General features: G+C 36.2%; 1 protein-coding gene across 3 annotated transcripts; it reads left to right on the top strand.

The window, feature by feature from the left end:
• The first annotated feature begins 1,196 nt into the window (after window positions 1–1,196).
• On the top strand, window positions 1,197–10,481 carry lhx9 (LIM homeobox 9). Of its 3 annotated transcripts, none has more exons than XM_056236842.1 (5): window positions 1,197–1,877; window positions 2,757–2,959; window positions 3,458–3,810; window positions 7,189–7,391; window positions 7,801–8,141. In XM_056236842.1, the coding sequence occupies exons 1-5, from the start codon at window positions 1,704–1,706 to the stop codon at window positions 8,053–8,055; spliced, it is 1,188 nt and encodes a 395-aa protein (XP_056092817.1). In that variant the 5' UTR covers window positions 1,197–1,703; the 3' UTR covers window positions 8,056–8,141. The 3 variants fall into 3 exon arrangements, with proteins under 3 accessions (XP_056092817.1, XP_056092816.1, XP_056092818.1); XM_056236841.1 differs by having other exon boundaries at window positions 1,201–1,877; window positions 3,455–3,810; XM_056236843.1 differs by lacking the exon at window positions 7,801–8,141 and adding an exon at window positions 9,898–10,481 and having other exon boundaries at window positions 1,203–1,877; window positions 3,455–3,810.
• The last annotated feature ends 6,679 nt before the right edge of the window (window positions 10,482–17,160 follow it).

The raw sequence follows: 17,160 nt of genomic DNA on the forward strand, positions 1-17,160 counted from the left end.
TGGACTGAATAGAAAGAAAAAAATTACACAAGGAATCGGCTAGACTTTTAAAAAGAAATTCTAAATAAAAAGATAATTACAATGCTCACCCAAATCCTTTTGTTAAATATATAAATGTATTAAATGGCGTGTGTAATTTTAAGAAGGCAATGCTCGTGCAATAAAATAAATTTGCGAAACGAGTGTTACAGTTTAAACGCTACATCATAAAGAGATGCAAAATATCGTCTAGATAAACCATTCTTTGATATCATTACTATCACGACTAATTGGATTCAGTTTGCTATCAGTGAGGTATTATCCTTCTCTAATATAATTCTAGACCATTTCTCGTATGTATTCGTACAGAAAATAAACTGTGGCAATGAGATTCATTTGACGTTTGACATCTGAAAATCAAAGAATGTAAACAACTGCTTATTCCTCCTCCCAACAGCATCGCTCCCCCTTCCCTCGCTCTCCTTTCTCTCTCTTTCTCCCGCAAACACTCAAGAAGAGAAAGAGACCAACACACACACACACACACACACACACACACACACACACACACACACACACACACACACACACACACACACACACACACACACACACACACACACACACACACACACACACACACCTTGATAAAGCAGTCTGACAACTTTTTAAATTATGCCACCACTTTAGTCCACTTTCATTTTACAGATGTCACACACTTTATCCTCAAACATTTGTTTTACATTTTTTTTTTTACATTTACAATACATTATAGCTGAATTTATGCAGTTGAGATACAAGGAGCAGAGTGCAAATGTCAAATCAATTTAAAGAAAGCAAGTAATATATATATATATATATATATAGGCTATATAGGTATGCTATATATTATATATGGGTGCTTCATAATACACTTGCTTCAAATATGCATGCAAATATATAAACGAGAATATACAACTGTACTTTTTTTTAGGAATTTAAATGTAATTAAATGACCCATACAGGCTTTCAGTTGCATCATTTGCGATAAACTAAACAGCCAACTCCATAAGATAATTTCTCAATCGCAATTTTCCAACAAGACACAAAACTAAAGACAGCTCAGATGACTAACAGTGTCAACACTTAATTCAGTTACACTTTTGAGCCATTCAGTTACACGCATTAATAGAAGCATAAGCAAAAAAACTACAAGAAAAAAAAGAAAGCCTCACAAAAAAAGTAGCAAACTGCAGCTAAAAAGAAGTAAAAGGTCTGTACCAAGTGCTTTCCAAGCTCGTGTTGCCCATCACCATCGGTTTGAAGAGAGAGTGACAGGTCTTTGTTGGTGAATAGAAATCAGTGGCATTGGAGAGAGGGAGGACTCCTCCTACCCAATTACCCGAGCTGGGCAGGCGTTTGCTCTCTTCACAAATAGGACACAGGATCTCTAACACACACAGTCCCAAACCTGACTTTCAAGCATTCGGATCCCCAGTAGGAGATTGGGACTATCTGAAAAACCAGGTTTAAAACATCCTTCAGACTTCAGCTTTGCCTTATCGTCCGGACTATACTTTTTTTTTCCCTCCTGCACGAGACATTGGAGAAGTGGACTTGTTCTCCTGACTGTTCCAGCGCCATCCATCAAACTCCACCGGCTATATTTTTAAATATTGATTGCATTTGTGTGAATTTGTTGGTGTAGATCCACTCGGATGTTTTAAGGATCCGGAAAGCTGTATATGGAAGTTGTGGGGTGCAAGGCGAAAGAAAGCAGTTGCACATTGCGTCCAGCAGCCATGCTTTTCCACGGCATCTCTGGGGATCATATTCAAGGGATCATGGAGGAGATGGAGAGGAGATCTAAAACCGAGTCTCGTCTGGCTAAAACAGTCCAGATGAACGGACGAGAAACGGTAAGATTTTGCATTATTCGCGTGTGTTTTCCGTTTGAGCAAATCTCAGCACTCCTAAACTCTTTATAGTCCCAGACTTCACAGTTTGTAACCCACTTAAAAACACAGCGAAATTTAGTTTAATGTACGATCCTCGTTTCTCAACATTAGCAGAGGCCTCAAGAAACATGCAAAAAAAAAAAAAGTCATATTCTGGAAGATTAGCCTAAATTAAATCGTTTAAATGGCGAGGCTAATTTGTAAGTAAAACATATTTAATTAAAATATAAATGGAGGAATATTTATAAATAAAAATGTACATATTTTACATTTTTAACTATATTCTTACAAATATTATATAGGCTTAATTTTAGCAGTTGTCACAACACAACAGAATAACTTCTTATAAGACCACGAAATGAATAACTTCTTATAAGACCACGAAATAAATAAAACGCTACAAAAAAGAAGTATACTTTATGCATATGCCAATGTGCCAAACATGCAATAAAGCTAATAATAATAATTGTAGTTATTAGTAGTATCATTAGGCCTATATGCATACTTTTGTAAATTGGATTTATTTTTAGAATAGGCTACACTGTTATAAACATCGTAGTAAAAACAAAACATAGGCCTGCGTTATAGAACTATGCATTATGTCTAATTTTGCCTTAATACATCGGTATATCCATCTCGCACTCTGATAACAATTACTTATATATATATATATATATATATATGCATAGGCTAATTTGTTTATCATTCAGGCTTTATTTTTATTTAGTTATAGTTCTAAATCTATTGTGGCAAACTCAATTAGTGTGATAGGCCTATATTTTAATGAACGCATACACTTTCACTCACTCACTCCATCTCTTTATGTTGTGTTTTCTGAAGACTATGCCCTCCATGAGCCCAGAGAAGCCCGCGCTGTGCGCCGGCTGCGGTGGGAAAATCTCCGACAGATACTACTTACTCGCCGTTGATAAACAGTGGCATTTAAGGTGTCTCAAGTGTTGTGAATGTAAACTGGCCCTTGAATCCGAGCTGACGTGTTTCGCGAAGGATGGCAGCATTTACTGCAAAGAGGATTACTACAGGTAAGTTTAACTTTGAGGCTTAACCCGTGCATTAGGCCTGTTTAGTAGGCCCTGGTTAGTAACTTTTTTTAAACACACATAAAGAACTGGTGACATCGAAGCCAGTGTAAGCCATTGACCCATATAGTGATTTTCTGACACGCTTAAATTAATCTAATAAGGCGAATTAATTCATGCTGAATGCACGATGGGGGTTTTCCTCAACTCAAATTATAATCGTTTAGGCTATTTCTACTGCCACCTAAAACTTGTAGCCTAATTGTTGAATTGAAAGGAAACCCAAAATAATCGTGTTCCTTAAATAGCATTACTACGATGACCTGTAGGCTATTCAAATAATTCGAAACATTTAAAAAAAGATTTTTGATGAATCAAAAATATTTGCACGTGCATGCGCTTTTGATCTGTTATGCGTTTATGTTCGTTAAAGACCTGATGAACGTTACTACCAATCTGAGTGATTATTTTGATTATAAATGACTCGTGCTGTTCCAGAAGGTTCTCCGTGCAGAGATGTGCCCGCTGCCACCTCGGCATCTCCGCCTCGGAAATGGTGATGCGCGCCAGGGACTCCGTGTACCATCTGAGCTGCTTCACCTGCACCACATGCAACAAAACACTGACCACGGGTGACCATTTCGGCATGAAAGACAACTTGGTTTACTGCCGGGTTCACTTTGAGACCCTTGTTCAGGGAGAGTATCACCCTCAATTAAACTACGCTGAATTAGCGGCCAAAGGCGGAGGGCTCGCGCTACCTTACTTCAATGGCACCGGCACGGTGCAGAAAGGAAGGCCGAGGAAGAGGAAGAGTCCAGCGATGGGGATAGATATCGGCTCTTACAACTCAGGTGAGATGTGCATTAAATGGACTTACTCAGTGGACGGATAATCTTTGTGGTTGCACTTTATATCCTTCATTGTTCGTGTACGGTGTAATCGCGTAGCCTACATAAGATGTGAATAATTGTGCTTTCGATAAACATTGATTTTATTTTTTACAGTTAGGGGGAAGCGAAAAAATTCATTTAATTCAGTTGCCGTTTAAAAATCAGCAGACAATCAAATGCAAACGTCTATAATAATTATTACAAGCCTCCGCTATGCATTTCTCTAATAGGGCTTATAGCCTGTTTTAGTGCACTGTAAAAAAAATCAATAAGTTATGACAACATATGCTTTTACATTGCTTTAACTCATCAACATAAGTTAAGCCATTTTCAACTTTTTGTATTAGTTACACAAGATTCAACATCTTTTTTATGTCAGTTTAATGTAATTTAAGTTGAACTGACTTAAACATCCAAGTTGATTGTACTTATTTTATATTCAATTCAGCAAATTCAATTTTATATATTGCACTATATGCAAAATTGCATTACAGTAGGCCTATTTGTAAGGGTCTGTTTGAAGTGCACTATCTGTAGATAAAGTGGGACAGGTTCTTTCAGGAAAAGTGGGACACTTAAAACTTGTTCTGGGATTGTGATCATTTATCCCCATACTGTGCATTGTAAAAAAAAAATTAATGATCGATAAGTTATGACAACATATGTTTTTTTTCATTGCTTTAACTCATCAAAATAAGTTAAACAATTAAAAAATATATATAACTTACACAAGATTTAGTTTAATGTAATTTTAGTTGAAATGACTTAAACATCCAAGTTGATTGTACTTAAATTTAAGGCAGCAACTTTTTTTTACAGTGATGTATGAGCTAACATGACATAAACCATGTCATCCAAGGAATAGACCCTGTATAAATATACTAATAGCATAGACGTGAGATTGTATATTAGTTGTTGGTTGTTTGATGGTTTCAGGCTGCACCATGCTGGTCACTTATGGTCATTAGTTGGCCCAAGCTGGTCTACATAATGGATCAGATGGATTATCAGGTAGTAGGGCCACGGTCGGACCAGTAACAAACCAGCCACGATGTTCCAATAATAACCATCTTGATCATAAGAATATATATATATTTTGATTTAGCTTTTAGTTCTTAATGCCTGCAAACAATAGGCTAAGTGTCCCACTTTCGATTCAAGTGAAAATCAGTGTTTTAAGTGTCTTCAAATGTCTATCATTATTAGCCTACATAGAAATTACATTAAAAAAAATTTACATTTTAAAATGTTTGTAGCATCACAAAAAATTTGCACTTACAACTACATAGTTCACCCTCCATTAAAACTGTAGTCTACATCATCCTATGCCTAGAATATTACAGAATATAGCCTACAAAAACAATGGGATAGGCTATGTATAACAATGACACTGTATTTTCCCCTCTTTTAGTCCTATATTTATTTATTTATTTGCTTTGGTTTTTATTTATGCGACAACAGTAAAATGTTGGCTATATCGCGCTTGTGTCTTGATGATTGGATCTGATTAATTATAGGCCTCGCTCATTAGTGCGTCATCAAACATCTAATTTGATATTCTCAAAGGAGTGAACCCCGTGACCCAGCCCCGTGCACGTGCAGGGATCATAGCAATGTAGATCCATCGCCCACAGGCCTGTATCTTCCCTCGTATTACCAGTCACTATTTTCCTCACTTTTTCTACTTTTTCTACCTTTTCGAATTCAGCCATATACGTCATAATGCACCCCCGCTGCGCCTGTTTTGTTTTGGCTGTTACAATTACTGTCTGCTTGGAAAAAATGTGGCTTTGTGTGCCAAGTTTCTGCCGTTCTTCATGAATGGAGAGAAATAAGGGTAATCTGCCTGTTAATTGTTCTCCGTTAATTGAATGTGACGTCGGAATCTCTGGCTTTCAACCAGCTCCTATTTAGCCACTTGAAGGTCATGGCTGTTCTCAGCACAGAAGCGCGAGCGCACATCAGTGCGACTTTAAACTCCTTCGCTTTTTTATCCTGACTCTAACGTGCTGTGAAGTTTGCAATATTTTATCATAGCTGTAGTTTGTCTTACAAAATTAAATGGTTGTCAGTTGTAATAATTCTTAAGTTAATACGACTTCCGCGATATTATTGATGATTGGTGACAGTTTTATTTATTGAGGCCTATTATTGTCGTTTTCGTTGTTGTTTTTTACTATTGAAACATTTTTTGTTTGTTTCTACTTACATAATTTTTGGTAACGTTACAATGTTAATATTTAGTTTTTCACCTTTTCTTCAATCTTTTGTTTTTTTTTCAGCTTGCATGTTTAACATATAGGCCTGAGCGAATAATTATTTTCTTTTCCCATATAATTATTATTAGTTTTAAATTGTTTTGCATTTCAAAATTATATATAGGCTAATTTTGCATAGTATTGTATATTTTTATATTCGTTAAAACCCCAATGCACCAGTCGACTTGTTGCATAGATATTTGTAGATAGAGACCTCTGGTGGCAAAAAGGAGACTGGATCGTGAAAACAACACTCGTGAGAACATTTTGCTCTTCTCATAGCTATAAATTCTTGTTAATTCTAAGAGTTAATTCTTGCTGTGCATTTTTTTTAAATATTTACTAATGTAAACACAAACGTAAACGGTGGGGTGAAATGAGCATCGATCGAATTAATTACCAAATTAATTAAACGGAGCAGCGATTTAACATGAAGGCTAAAACTGACACTTTTGATTAATAAATCATTTTTGCTATCATGGCACGTAGTTAACGGGTATTAATATCTATAGCTACATCCATAAATTATCGAGTACAGTAATTTAAGATAAAACGAAGGTGACTATTCATCCACCCAAATTTTCATATGAATATTGTAAAAAATCGCAAAAGGTTGGCAAGCAGTTGTTTTGAATTTAGTTATATTTAAATTAATTACGTCAGGTGTCATGTGATTCTAATGACGTTTTCACTCTTCAAAATAAAAGGTTATTTTTTTGGCATCTATGAAGAACCTTTAACATCAATGGAACCTACAAAAGGTTCTTTATAGTGGAAAACAGTTCTTTAGATTTTTAACATGCTTTTCCCACTAAGAAATGGAACTGTTCACTGGTTCCTTTGTGAACTAAAATGGTTCTTCTTTGGCATCACTGAGAAAACCCACTTTCAGAACCTTTGTTTTTAAGAGTTTAAGAAGCTAAATATGGCATGTTTATGACCCAGTAAGTCATTTACAGCTGTATAGTTTCCGATACTGTATTTGAATCCTCAATGTAGAGTTTGAAATCGAATATTTATCTGACGAGTGATTCTATATCGAATCTCATTGCTTTATTTTCGCCTTGTTCCGGTACTTCAGGTTGTAACGAGAACGAAGCGGACCATTTGGATCGGGATCAGCAGTCCTACCCTCCTTCTCAGAAGACCAAGCGCATGCGCACGTCGTTCAAACACCATCAGCTTCGCACCATGAAGTCCTACTTTGCCATAAACCACAACCCTGATGCCAAGGACTTAAAACAGCTTGCCCAAAAGACAGGACTGACCAAGAGAGTTCTTCAGGTAAGCGTCGCCACACAGTAGACTCCATTTCACATCCACACCAACACCCTTCTCATCCCCTTCTTGAGTTTTTTGCTTTCCGTTTTAACCCATCAGTCATTTTTCTGTTGTTATGTCATGTTGTTAGACATTTTGCGAGGCAATATACTAAATAGAGGCTTAATTCAAGGGGCAATACTTGTGCACCAAAAAAGAAAAAAAAATCCAAATTGATGGTCCATGTTTTCCAGTAGAATCCCTTTCAAAAGTTGAGGCCTGTTACTTTGTACAGCCTTTCGATTCACTTTGGCATTGTTTAGTGGTGATTAACTTTGTGATGTGAAATGATATGACTTATAAGTAGGCACAAATATGACAATAATTCGCAGCAAAACACAAAAAGAGTAAAGACACTGGGATTGGTTTGCAGGTTTGGTTCCAAAACGCACGGGCCAAATTCAGAAGGAACGTTTTGCGGCAGGAGAATGGGGGTGTTGATAAGGCTGACGGCACGTCACTTCCGCCGCCCTCTTCCGACAGCGGTGCTATGACCCCACCCAGCACGGCCACCACACTAACTGACCTGACCAATCCCTCTATCACCGTAGTAACATCAGTGACCTCTAGTTTGGACAGCCACGAATCTGGGAGCCCCCCACAAACTACCTTGACAAACCTTTTCTAACACGGATTTGCTGTTTTTTTTTTTTTTGTCTTTATCCCACTTTATTTTCAGATTCTATTTTTATTTTCCACAACAAAAAACAAAAACCCTTTGGCGACCACAGAAAGACCTTTGGAAATGTAAGACGAGACCTACTAAAAATGTGTAGCATTTGCAACCGTGTGGCAGCTGAGTTTGCAGTACTTGTCATTGATTTGTTTTTGTGATCATTATAGATCAATAAGTTACGACAACGTATGTTTTTACAATGCTTTAACTCATCAAAATAAGTTAAGCGATTTCCAACTTTTTTATAAGTTATAAAAGAGTTTGTTTTTTTTAAACGCCAGTTTAATGTAATTTAAGTTGAAATGACTTAAAATTTGTAAGTACAATTAACTTGGATGTTTAAGGCAGCAACTTTTCTTTATAATTTCAGACATTAAATGCCCGCCACAGAAAGAAAAAAGTATGTCCGCATACAGTACGTTTCCAGTTTTATTTCCAACATTATTTGAGTATATTCCGCAGGAAAAAGAATACACTGGGAATGTTTCCCATGAGCTCAAACGCCAAGTGGATGCTGCGACCTCAATTTAGGTCTGTTTTGTCACTGACGCCGGACTGTAATGCCAAATAACGGCGGTAATTGTTTAAAACGTTACCACCTAATTTGCCACAATGTGTGCGAATCAGATCACAAGGAGGCCTGGAACGTTTGCCGGGCCTCAACTAGGGGAACAACTGTTTTGAATGAAGATATCCAACGCTCAGTGACAATATGGTGCCCAGTAGGAAGCGTTATGAGTGATTTGTGAATGCGAAGCAGGAAGTTAATTGGGAAAGACACGCATCACCCTGTTTTGTTCTGGTTCCCCCCCTCCCCCCCTTCTTTTTTAATGTTCTGCCACCGAACAGACCAAAAAACAACAACATTTACGGCTCAAGTTGGAGATCGGTCGGGGCTCCTCGCTAGGGTGAAACATTTCCTTGTGTGATGACAAATTTGTTCTGTTGTAGAACAAAGTGGTACACTAGATCTGCTTCATGAAGTAGATGCTTAACTCAGTTCTACTATGTGCCTTATGCGACTTGGAAGAGAGTTTGTGAAAATTCAGGAGATACATGTTTGTTTGTTAAATGATTTCCATCCTTGGAACGCCTCACTAGTTTTGTACTGTTCTGTTTTTCATCTGATTTTTCTGAAGATCTTTTTAATGGTGTATTCTGTTACAAGGGGGCGGCGATGTCATAGAAGGCAGTTGTGCACTCTTTCAGAACTAGTTGGTAAATCCGAGAATCATATATATTGATCTTCGTGTTAATAGTACAGTACGTGTTCTATCAAGATTGTCCATGTTTCCTTGTTTCTTGAAAAAAGATGGTGTATAGAAACTATTTCCCCTTAAATATTTATGGACCAAACAGTTGTTATATCTTATTAAATTTGTGTGAATAAAACTACTTTGCTTTACAAGCGTTTTATTTTTCATTACACAAACCATTTTTGTGTTGCTTTCAGATTTAAACTTCTGCTCACACCCCAAAAAAACAACAAAAACACACACACACACACACACACACACACGACATGGCAGATCGAACCTTGTCTTGCTTTCATTCTGACATGGATTTCTGACTTTATTCTGTTTCTGTTGTTAAAGTAATGCCCCATGGATTTGAACCAAAGCCCTGTAGTAAAAAAAAAAAAATGCTTTTTAATGCATGAACATGGCTACTTTATACAGAAATACAAAGCACAGGAATGCTAGAAAGCCTTTTTTTGAAAAACTAGTACATAAACCTCTCAAAGCAAGGTTGCTCTGTAGTTTAATATATTGTTACTTTATGATTTTTTTTCAGGGAGAACAAATCTTGGGGCATTACAGCCATACTTCACGACGTTTGAAAATTCCCTAAAGTATTAAAAGAAGCTTTGATCGGAATTCTTCACCATTGAAGACAAAGACAATATTAGGATCAGATTTTAGAGTGATTTAAACAACGACAAAAAATGTACCAAATCTACCAAAAATGTACTCTAAAATTTCTTTTTTTTCTTCTTTTTTTTTTTTTTTGGTCCTGAATGTTTAAAAACATCTTTGTAAGAGAATCCACAACAAATGGGATATTTTTCTTACGACTGAAATGAGGCAGGAAGGCAAAGAAAGATAAGTTGTACAGTACTGTAGATACATAACAGAGCAACCTTGCTCCAAGAGGCGACTGCAGGAGACGGGATCTACGCACGCATGCATGTCTACACACACACACACACACACACACACACAAACTCTACCTTGTAATTCTGCTTGCTGTAAAACATTCCTGTGCAACAAATGTCACTTATCAAGAACACACAGCCTTCCTAAAACTTGGCAGCAAAATGTCCGACCAAGAGAAGCTGGAAAGGAACACCATATGGCTGTATTTAAAATGAAAACAAGTTGTTTAAAAAAAAAAAAAAGGATGAAAAAAGTTTCAGATTTTTGCATGCACTTCATGTTGTTGACGGCAATTTCAGGTGGATATTATTTTATATTGATGTTTCACTTGTTGTCTGTTGTATACTATAACCTTAAAAGCACATTTCTTCTTGTAAATCCAAAATCTTAATACAAAACAACAGTAAAAGTACGTAAAAAGCATGTTTGATTTGACAATAAAAACTGGTTATCTTAGAAAAAAATATATATATATATTGGGTGCCCCGATTTTCTTAGTAACACATTCTTGTGGTGTTAGTAAAAAAATAAATCAATAAAATAATAAAGGGAAATATTCCTTAATTTTTTTTTATTGTAATTTTGATGTAGTTGTAAATGTTTTAAAATAATATGCTGAATTTTTCTTATTGTAACAATATCTAGAAAGCCAGCTTTATTAAACAATGCTTGTGTTATACTCTGTTAAGTGTGTGTGGGGAAAGCATTGGGCCACATGGGGGCCTAGTAAACAGTAAAGTGTTGAATTCCTGCTATGCCAGACTTGTCAAGCTTAGAGCTGCATCACTGATCTGCACATGCTGGATGACCGCAAAACGTAATTCTTTTCAGTCTGTGGACAATTTCTGTGCTGCCTTCATAAAAATGTTTAGTCAGAAAACACAATGTGCTTCATGTGGTAACATATAAGTCACTTAAAGGTATGGTTCGCCCAAAATAAAAATTCTGTCATTTGCTGGGTGCACACTGTGAAGCACATTGTGTTGTGTAAAGATACAATAACTTTTGGCGCTCTAGCGGTTAATAAACAAAACTGCAGGCGTCTGGCGGAAGAACATTATAGCCGGAGCTACTTCTCTCTGTTAATGTATATGACGATTCACGCAGGTACTGTGCTCCTCCGCAGCGGTTGGCGTCCTTGCTCGGTCTAATCAGAATATAAACTCTTATTATAAGCCTACCGTTGTGATTCGGAAATCAGGATGACAAAACACAGTTTTTTTAAACAAATTTTGAACAAAAAAAGTTACATAGTGTAGCCTACCTTCAATGTGACTACCTGGATAAAATAGGTAACACCAACCAACGGAGGTCATTTCAAGTGTCAAAACAGGTAGAAATGAAAATTTTCAGGGTTTATAAGCGTATATAGCTATGTAATTAAATATACATGCATTTTAATAATACAAAATATCAGTTCATCACTTAGTTGCCTTTTAAATAAGATTAAGTTTAAACAATATTAATTAGAAATATAAATTCCTCACGTTTATACGTCACATTCAGTAGTCCGTTGTCCTTTGGGCTAAAGTCAACAGACAAGAGGCTCTTAACACTCGTGACCGTAGGGAATTCTTAGGAAAACAAGGGACCTTGAGAGTTCAAAAGGAGGCGATGATGGATTTATTTTTACACACTTGGAGGAGTGGACGGTCACCACAACCAGAAGCAAACAGGAAGATGGATGCTGTCCTCCCCTGCAGACAGCGATTATATGGAAGTCTTTCTCTCACACACAAGGAGACAAACTGCATGATGAATCAGGAAGGTTTGTGATTTTTTACATGAGCATGTTCTATTATGACACGCTGATTTTATGTCAGAAATATATATAGGCCTATAGGCTACATTTGTTTTTTTATACACCACTAGGCCTACTACAAAACAACAACAACAAAAAACTATTAAAGTCAACAGTGATCTACGCTAAAGTATCTAATATATATATATATATATATATATATATATATATATATATATATATATATATATATATATATATATATATATATATATATATATTGATTGTGTTTCACATTTGACACTTATGCCCACAGATGCACAACAATGATAGAAATCAAACTAGAGACAAATTAACATTTCAATACTCTCTCCTAGATGGCAATGAGATTGTTGAAAACAAATGTTTCTCAAATATCAATAAAGACACTAATAATGTCCCAACTGTGCTCAGATTTACCAAAGTGTGCTATTTAAAGTCAGAAATCGCAATATTAACTAAATATCGAATTCTTCCACGACTGCAAGCTAAAGCTAATGTGATGCTATCTCTTGTGAAAAAGTAGTCCTACACTTTTAAAAAGGTAATTTATTACGGAAATAATATAATGTAATGGTTTCGGACACGTCATTGCATGTTTAATTTAGTTTAAATTTAAATTTATTTTAAATGCAATTAGATTTTTTTTTTTTACCCACGTCAGTAGGCCTACATCTTACGTAGGCCTATATAATTTGTATTTGTCATTTTAAAATTACTTCTATTGTCTTTGAAATATGGTTAAAGTGTACTACCGAATGTGCTGACAAGCATTTATAGTAGGGCTGTCAAACGATTAATCACGATTAATCGCATCCAAAATAAAAGTTTGTGTTTACATAATATATGTGTGTGTACTGTGTATAATTATTTTGTATATAAATGCACACATGTATATATTTAAGTAAAATATGTTATTTATATATAAAATGTTTATATTTATATAAAATATACATTATATATAGGCTACATTCAGTCTATACAGTATATACATGCAAATATTTCTTAAATACACATGCATGTGTGGGTATTTATGTATTAAAAATAATTATACACAGTACACACACATATAATAATAATAATAATAACAATTCATTACATTTATATAGCGCTTTTTTAGGCACTCAAAGCGCTTCACATGGAAGGGGGAATCTCCTCAACCACCACCAATGTGCAGCATCCACTTGGATGATGCGACGGCAGCCATAGTGCGCCAGAACGCTCACCACACACCAGCTTACTGGTGGAGAGGAGACATAGTGATGAAGCCAATCGGTATATATATATATGGGGATGATTAGGAGGCCATGATGGACAGAGGCCACTGGGCAAATTTGGCCAGGATGCTGGGGTTATATTATGTAAACACAAACTTTTATTTTGGATGCGATTAATCGTTTGACAGCCCTAATAGTAAACAAAAATTAAATTAAATTTCTATTGAAAAACATGTCATGTATTTAAACATATTTGTAATGACATATTTTTATATTGATGAAGTTGGAATTCATTTAAAAATGTAATATTAAATTACACACTTTGGTTAAAAGTATAATCACGTACTTTACAAGTGCTTTAGTATGTTAGTCCTTAAAGCATGACAAAATATTATAAAAATAAATATTTAAAATGTACTTTTAACTAAAACTTTCAATTTTACATTACATTACAAAGTGCACTTTTTAAAACTGTACTTAAGTGTGTTAAGAAACATGTATAACATGTGTACTCCCTTCAAGTAGTACACTAATTTCATTAGCCTTAATTTCATTAATATATTATTTGCAAGTACGTTTAAAAAAAAAAGCACTGTTAAAATTTGAAGTACACATTCAATACAATTAAGCACACTTCTTTTTCACAAGCAATGCTATTCACATTGGCTTTATAGCTCTATCTTACTGTATGTCTCATTTGTGTATTTGTGTTTCTTCTAAGTAGTTTTAGGCGAAACATCGGAGTCAAAGTTGATGCTTAAGTGAAACATGACTCCATTAAGTCTCCTGAGCCATGAAAGAGAAACCTCTGAGCAATAAAATGTTCCTCTGGGGATTCTCAATGTTGTCTCTCTAGTGAATATCTGTGGTTCAGAACACAGGATGGTGTGTAAACAGCTGATGTGTGTGATGTGGACTCAGGTGCTCCTGTGACTGACACGGTAGAGTGAGCCTGAGAGGGACACACACACACACACACACACACACACACCGACAGGTACATTGCATATATACTGCTGAGACGAGAAAGCAAGAAGCCCGGTGTCAGATGATGTGTACAGTCAGCCTGGCACCTGTGTGTGTGTGTGTGTGTGTGTGTGTTACCATACAGTGGCAGTTCCACACCAGCACCTTTTATCCAGGAAAGTATGCATATCACTGCTTCCTACTCTGTCAAAAGATATGCTCATGTAGCAGTCTGCACTAAACATGCATGTGTGCACACAGAGAGAGAGAGAGAGAGAGAGAGAGAGAGAGAGAGAGAGAGAGAGAGAGAGAGAGAGAGAGAGAGAGAGAGATGAGAGAGAGAGAGAGAGAGAGAGAGAGAGAGAGAGAGAGAGAGAGAGAGAGAGAGAGAGAGAGAGAGACTCTGTGACCCTTAGCAGCAGATGCATAACACATCTGAAATTTTGTGAACAGTAAGTTCAGAGGTCAATGACTAACATGCAGATCAGGCAAGTGTACAAATGTACATTGATACAGGTGCACACACCCATAATGAAGTGTATATCTATCTATCTATCTATCTATCTATCTATCTATCTATCTATCTATCTATCTATCTATCTATCTGTCTATCTGTCTGTCTGCTTGTCTGTCTGTCTATCTATCTCTAGCTGTCTGTCTGTCTGTCTATCTATCTATCTCTAGCTGTCTGTCTGTCTGTCTATCTATCTCTAGCTGTCTGTCTGTCTGTCTATCTATCTCTAGCTGTCTGTCTGCTTGTCTGTCTGTCTATCTATCTATCTGTCTGTCTGCTTGTCTGTCTGTCTGTCTATCTATCTCTAGCTGTCTGTCTGCTTGTCTGTCTGTCTGTCTGTCTATCTATCTATCTATCTGCTTGTCTGTCTGTCTGTCTATCTATCTCTAGCTGTCTGTCTGCTTGTCTGTCTATCTCTAGCCAGACTGATCTCATGAAATGGCGTATGTATGACACGCCAATTCGTATTTCCATTTTTGGCGTGCTATCAACACGCATAATCGCTTTTCAGCGTGTTTATCAACGCCTTTGATTTAACGTTATATTAATGTATTATGTATATATATAAATATATGACCTACCCCAACCCCGTCCCTAAACCTACCCGTCACTGGGGTTAATTCCATTTATGAGTCTTCTCCTACCATCCTAGGAAAAGAAATATCGCTCCACAGATGTAGATATAGATTTTGCTTCGTTTCGCTCGGACATTTAACAGCGTACACATACACGCGGAATCACTAGGACATTTAATGGCGTAGACATACACGCAAAAGATTTCGGCGTGGACATACACGCGGATAGCTCAAAATGCGTATAAATAACACGCCACTTGAATTGAAAGTGGCGTGTATGTTTACGCAAAGTCATGATGTCATGTTGCTCTAGCTCTCTGTCTGCTTGTCTGTCTATCTGTCTGTCTATCTATCTAGCTATCTCTATCTATCTATCTATCTATCTATCTGTCTGTCTGTCTGTCTGTCTGCTTGTCTGTCTGTCTGCTTGTCTGTCTGTCTGTCTATCTCTAGCTGTCTGTCTGTCTGTCTATCTATCTCTAGCTGTCTGTCTGCTTGTCTGTCTGTCTATCTATCTATCTGTCTGTCTGCTTGTCTGTCTGTCTGTCTATCTATCTCTAGCTGTCTGTCTGCTTGTCTGTCTGTCTATCTATCTATCTATCTATCTGTCTGTCTGCTTGTCTTTCTGTCTGTCTATCTATCTCTAGCTGTCTGTCTGCTTGTCTGTCTGTCTGTCTGTCTATCTATCTATCTATCTATCTGCTTGTCTGTCTGTCTGTCTATCTATCTCTAGCTGTCTGTCTGCTTGTCTGTCTATCTCTAGCTCTCTGTCTGCTTGTCTGTCTATCTGTCTGTCTATCTATCTAGCTATCTCTATCTATCTATCTATCTATCTATCTATCTATCTATCTATCTATCTGTCTGTCTGTCTGTCTGTCTGCTTGTCTGTCTATCTATCTCTAGCTGTCTGTCTGCTTGTCTGTCTGTCTATCTATCTATCTATCTGCTTGTCTGTCTGTCTGTCTATCTATCTCTAGCTGTCTGTCTGCTTGTCTGTCTATCTCTAGCTCTCTGTCTGCTTGTCTGTCTATCTGTCTGTCTATCTATCTATCTATCTATCTATCTATCTATCTATCTATCTGTCTATCTGTCTATCTGTCTGTCTGTCTGTCTGTCTGTCTGTCTGTCTCTCTGCTTGTCTGTCTATCTATCTCTAGCTGTCTGTCTGCTTGTCTGTCTGTCTATCTATCTATAGCTGTCTGTCTGCTTGTATGTCTATCTATCTCTAGCTGTCTGTCTGTTTGTGTGCTATCTATCTATCTATCTATCTATCTATCTATCTATCTATCTATCTATCTATCTATCTATCTATCTATCTATCTATCTATCTATCTATCTATCTATCTATCTATCTATCTATCTAGTCATTTTTAAATATCAAATTCAGACCTTAAGGTAACATTTTAACTTTTTACAGTGCTTGAACACTACCACAAACAAGCTTTAAAAAACAACAACTAATGACTGAAGCTGAAAAGTTTAATAAAATGTAATAATCCTTTGCTTTGTTTAGCCTTTCAAAAGACTTTTTGTTGTTATTTATGTCTACTTACATTTTTCTAAATTTAACCATACATGTAGTACAGACTCATAAAATCACCCAAAATGCTATAATTCTTATATCACAGTTAATTAGTAAAACTGGTGTCTAAATTATAAATAAATAAAAAGATTAAAAATCATACACATTTTCAATTATATCCATACAGAAATGAATCAATTCATAATTGATCATAATCATATTAATCTATTCAAATGACTTTCTTAAATGTTATTCAAAGTATTAGTGCTTTATTTTAATTGATTGCAAGTTTTAGTCAATGCTGAAATAATGCATTCTGATTGTAAT

Source organism: Rhinichthys klamathensis, unplaced genomic scaffold (assembly GCF_029890125.1).
Source record: "Rhinichthys klamathensis goyatoka isolate OS25496 unplaced genomic scaffold, OSU_Roscu_1.1 h1tg000467l_1, whole genome shotgun sequence".
In the NCBI taxonomy this organism is placed as follows: Eukaryota; Metazoa; Chordata; class Actinopteri; order Cypriniformes; family Leuciscidae; genus Rhinichthys; species Rhinichthys klamathensis.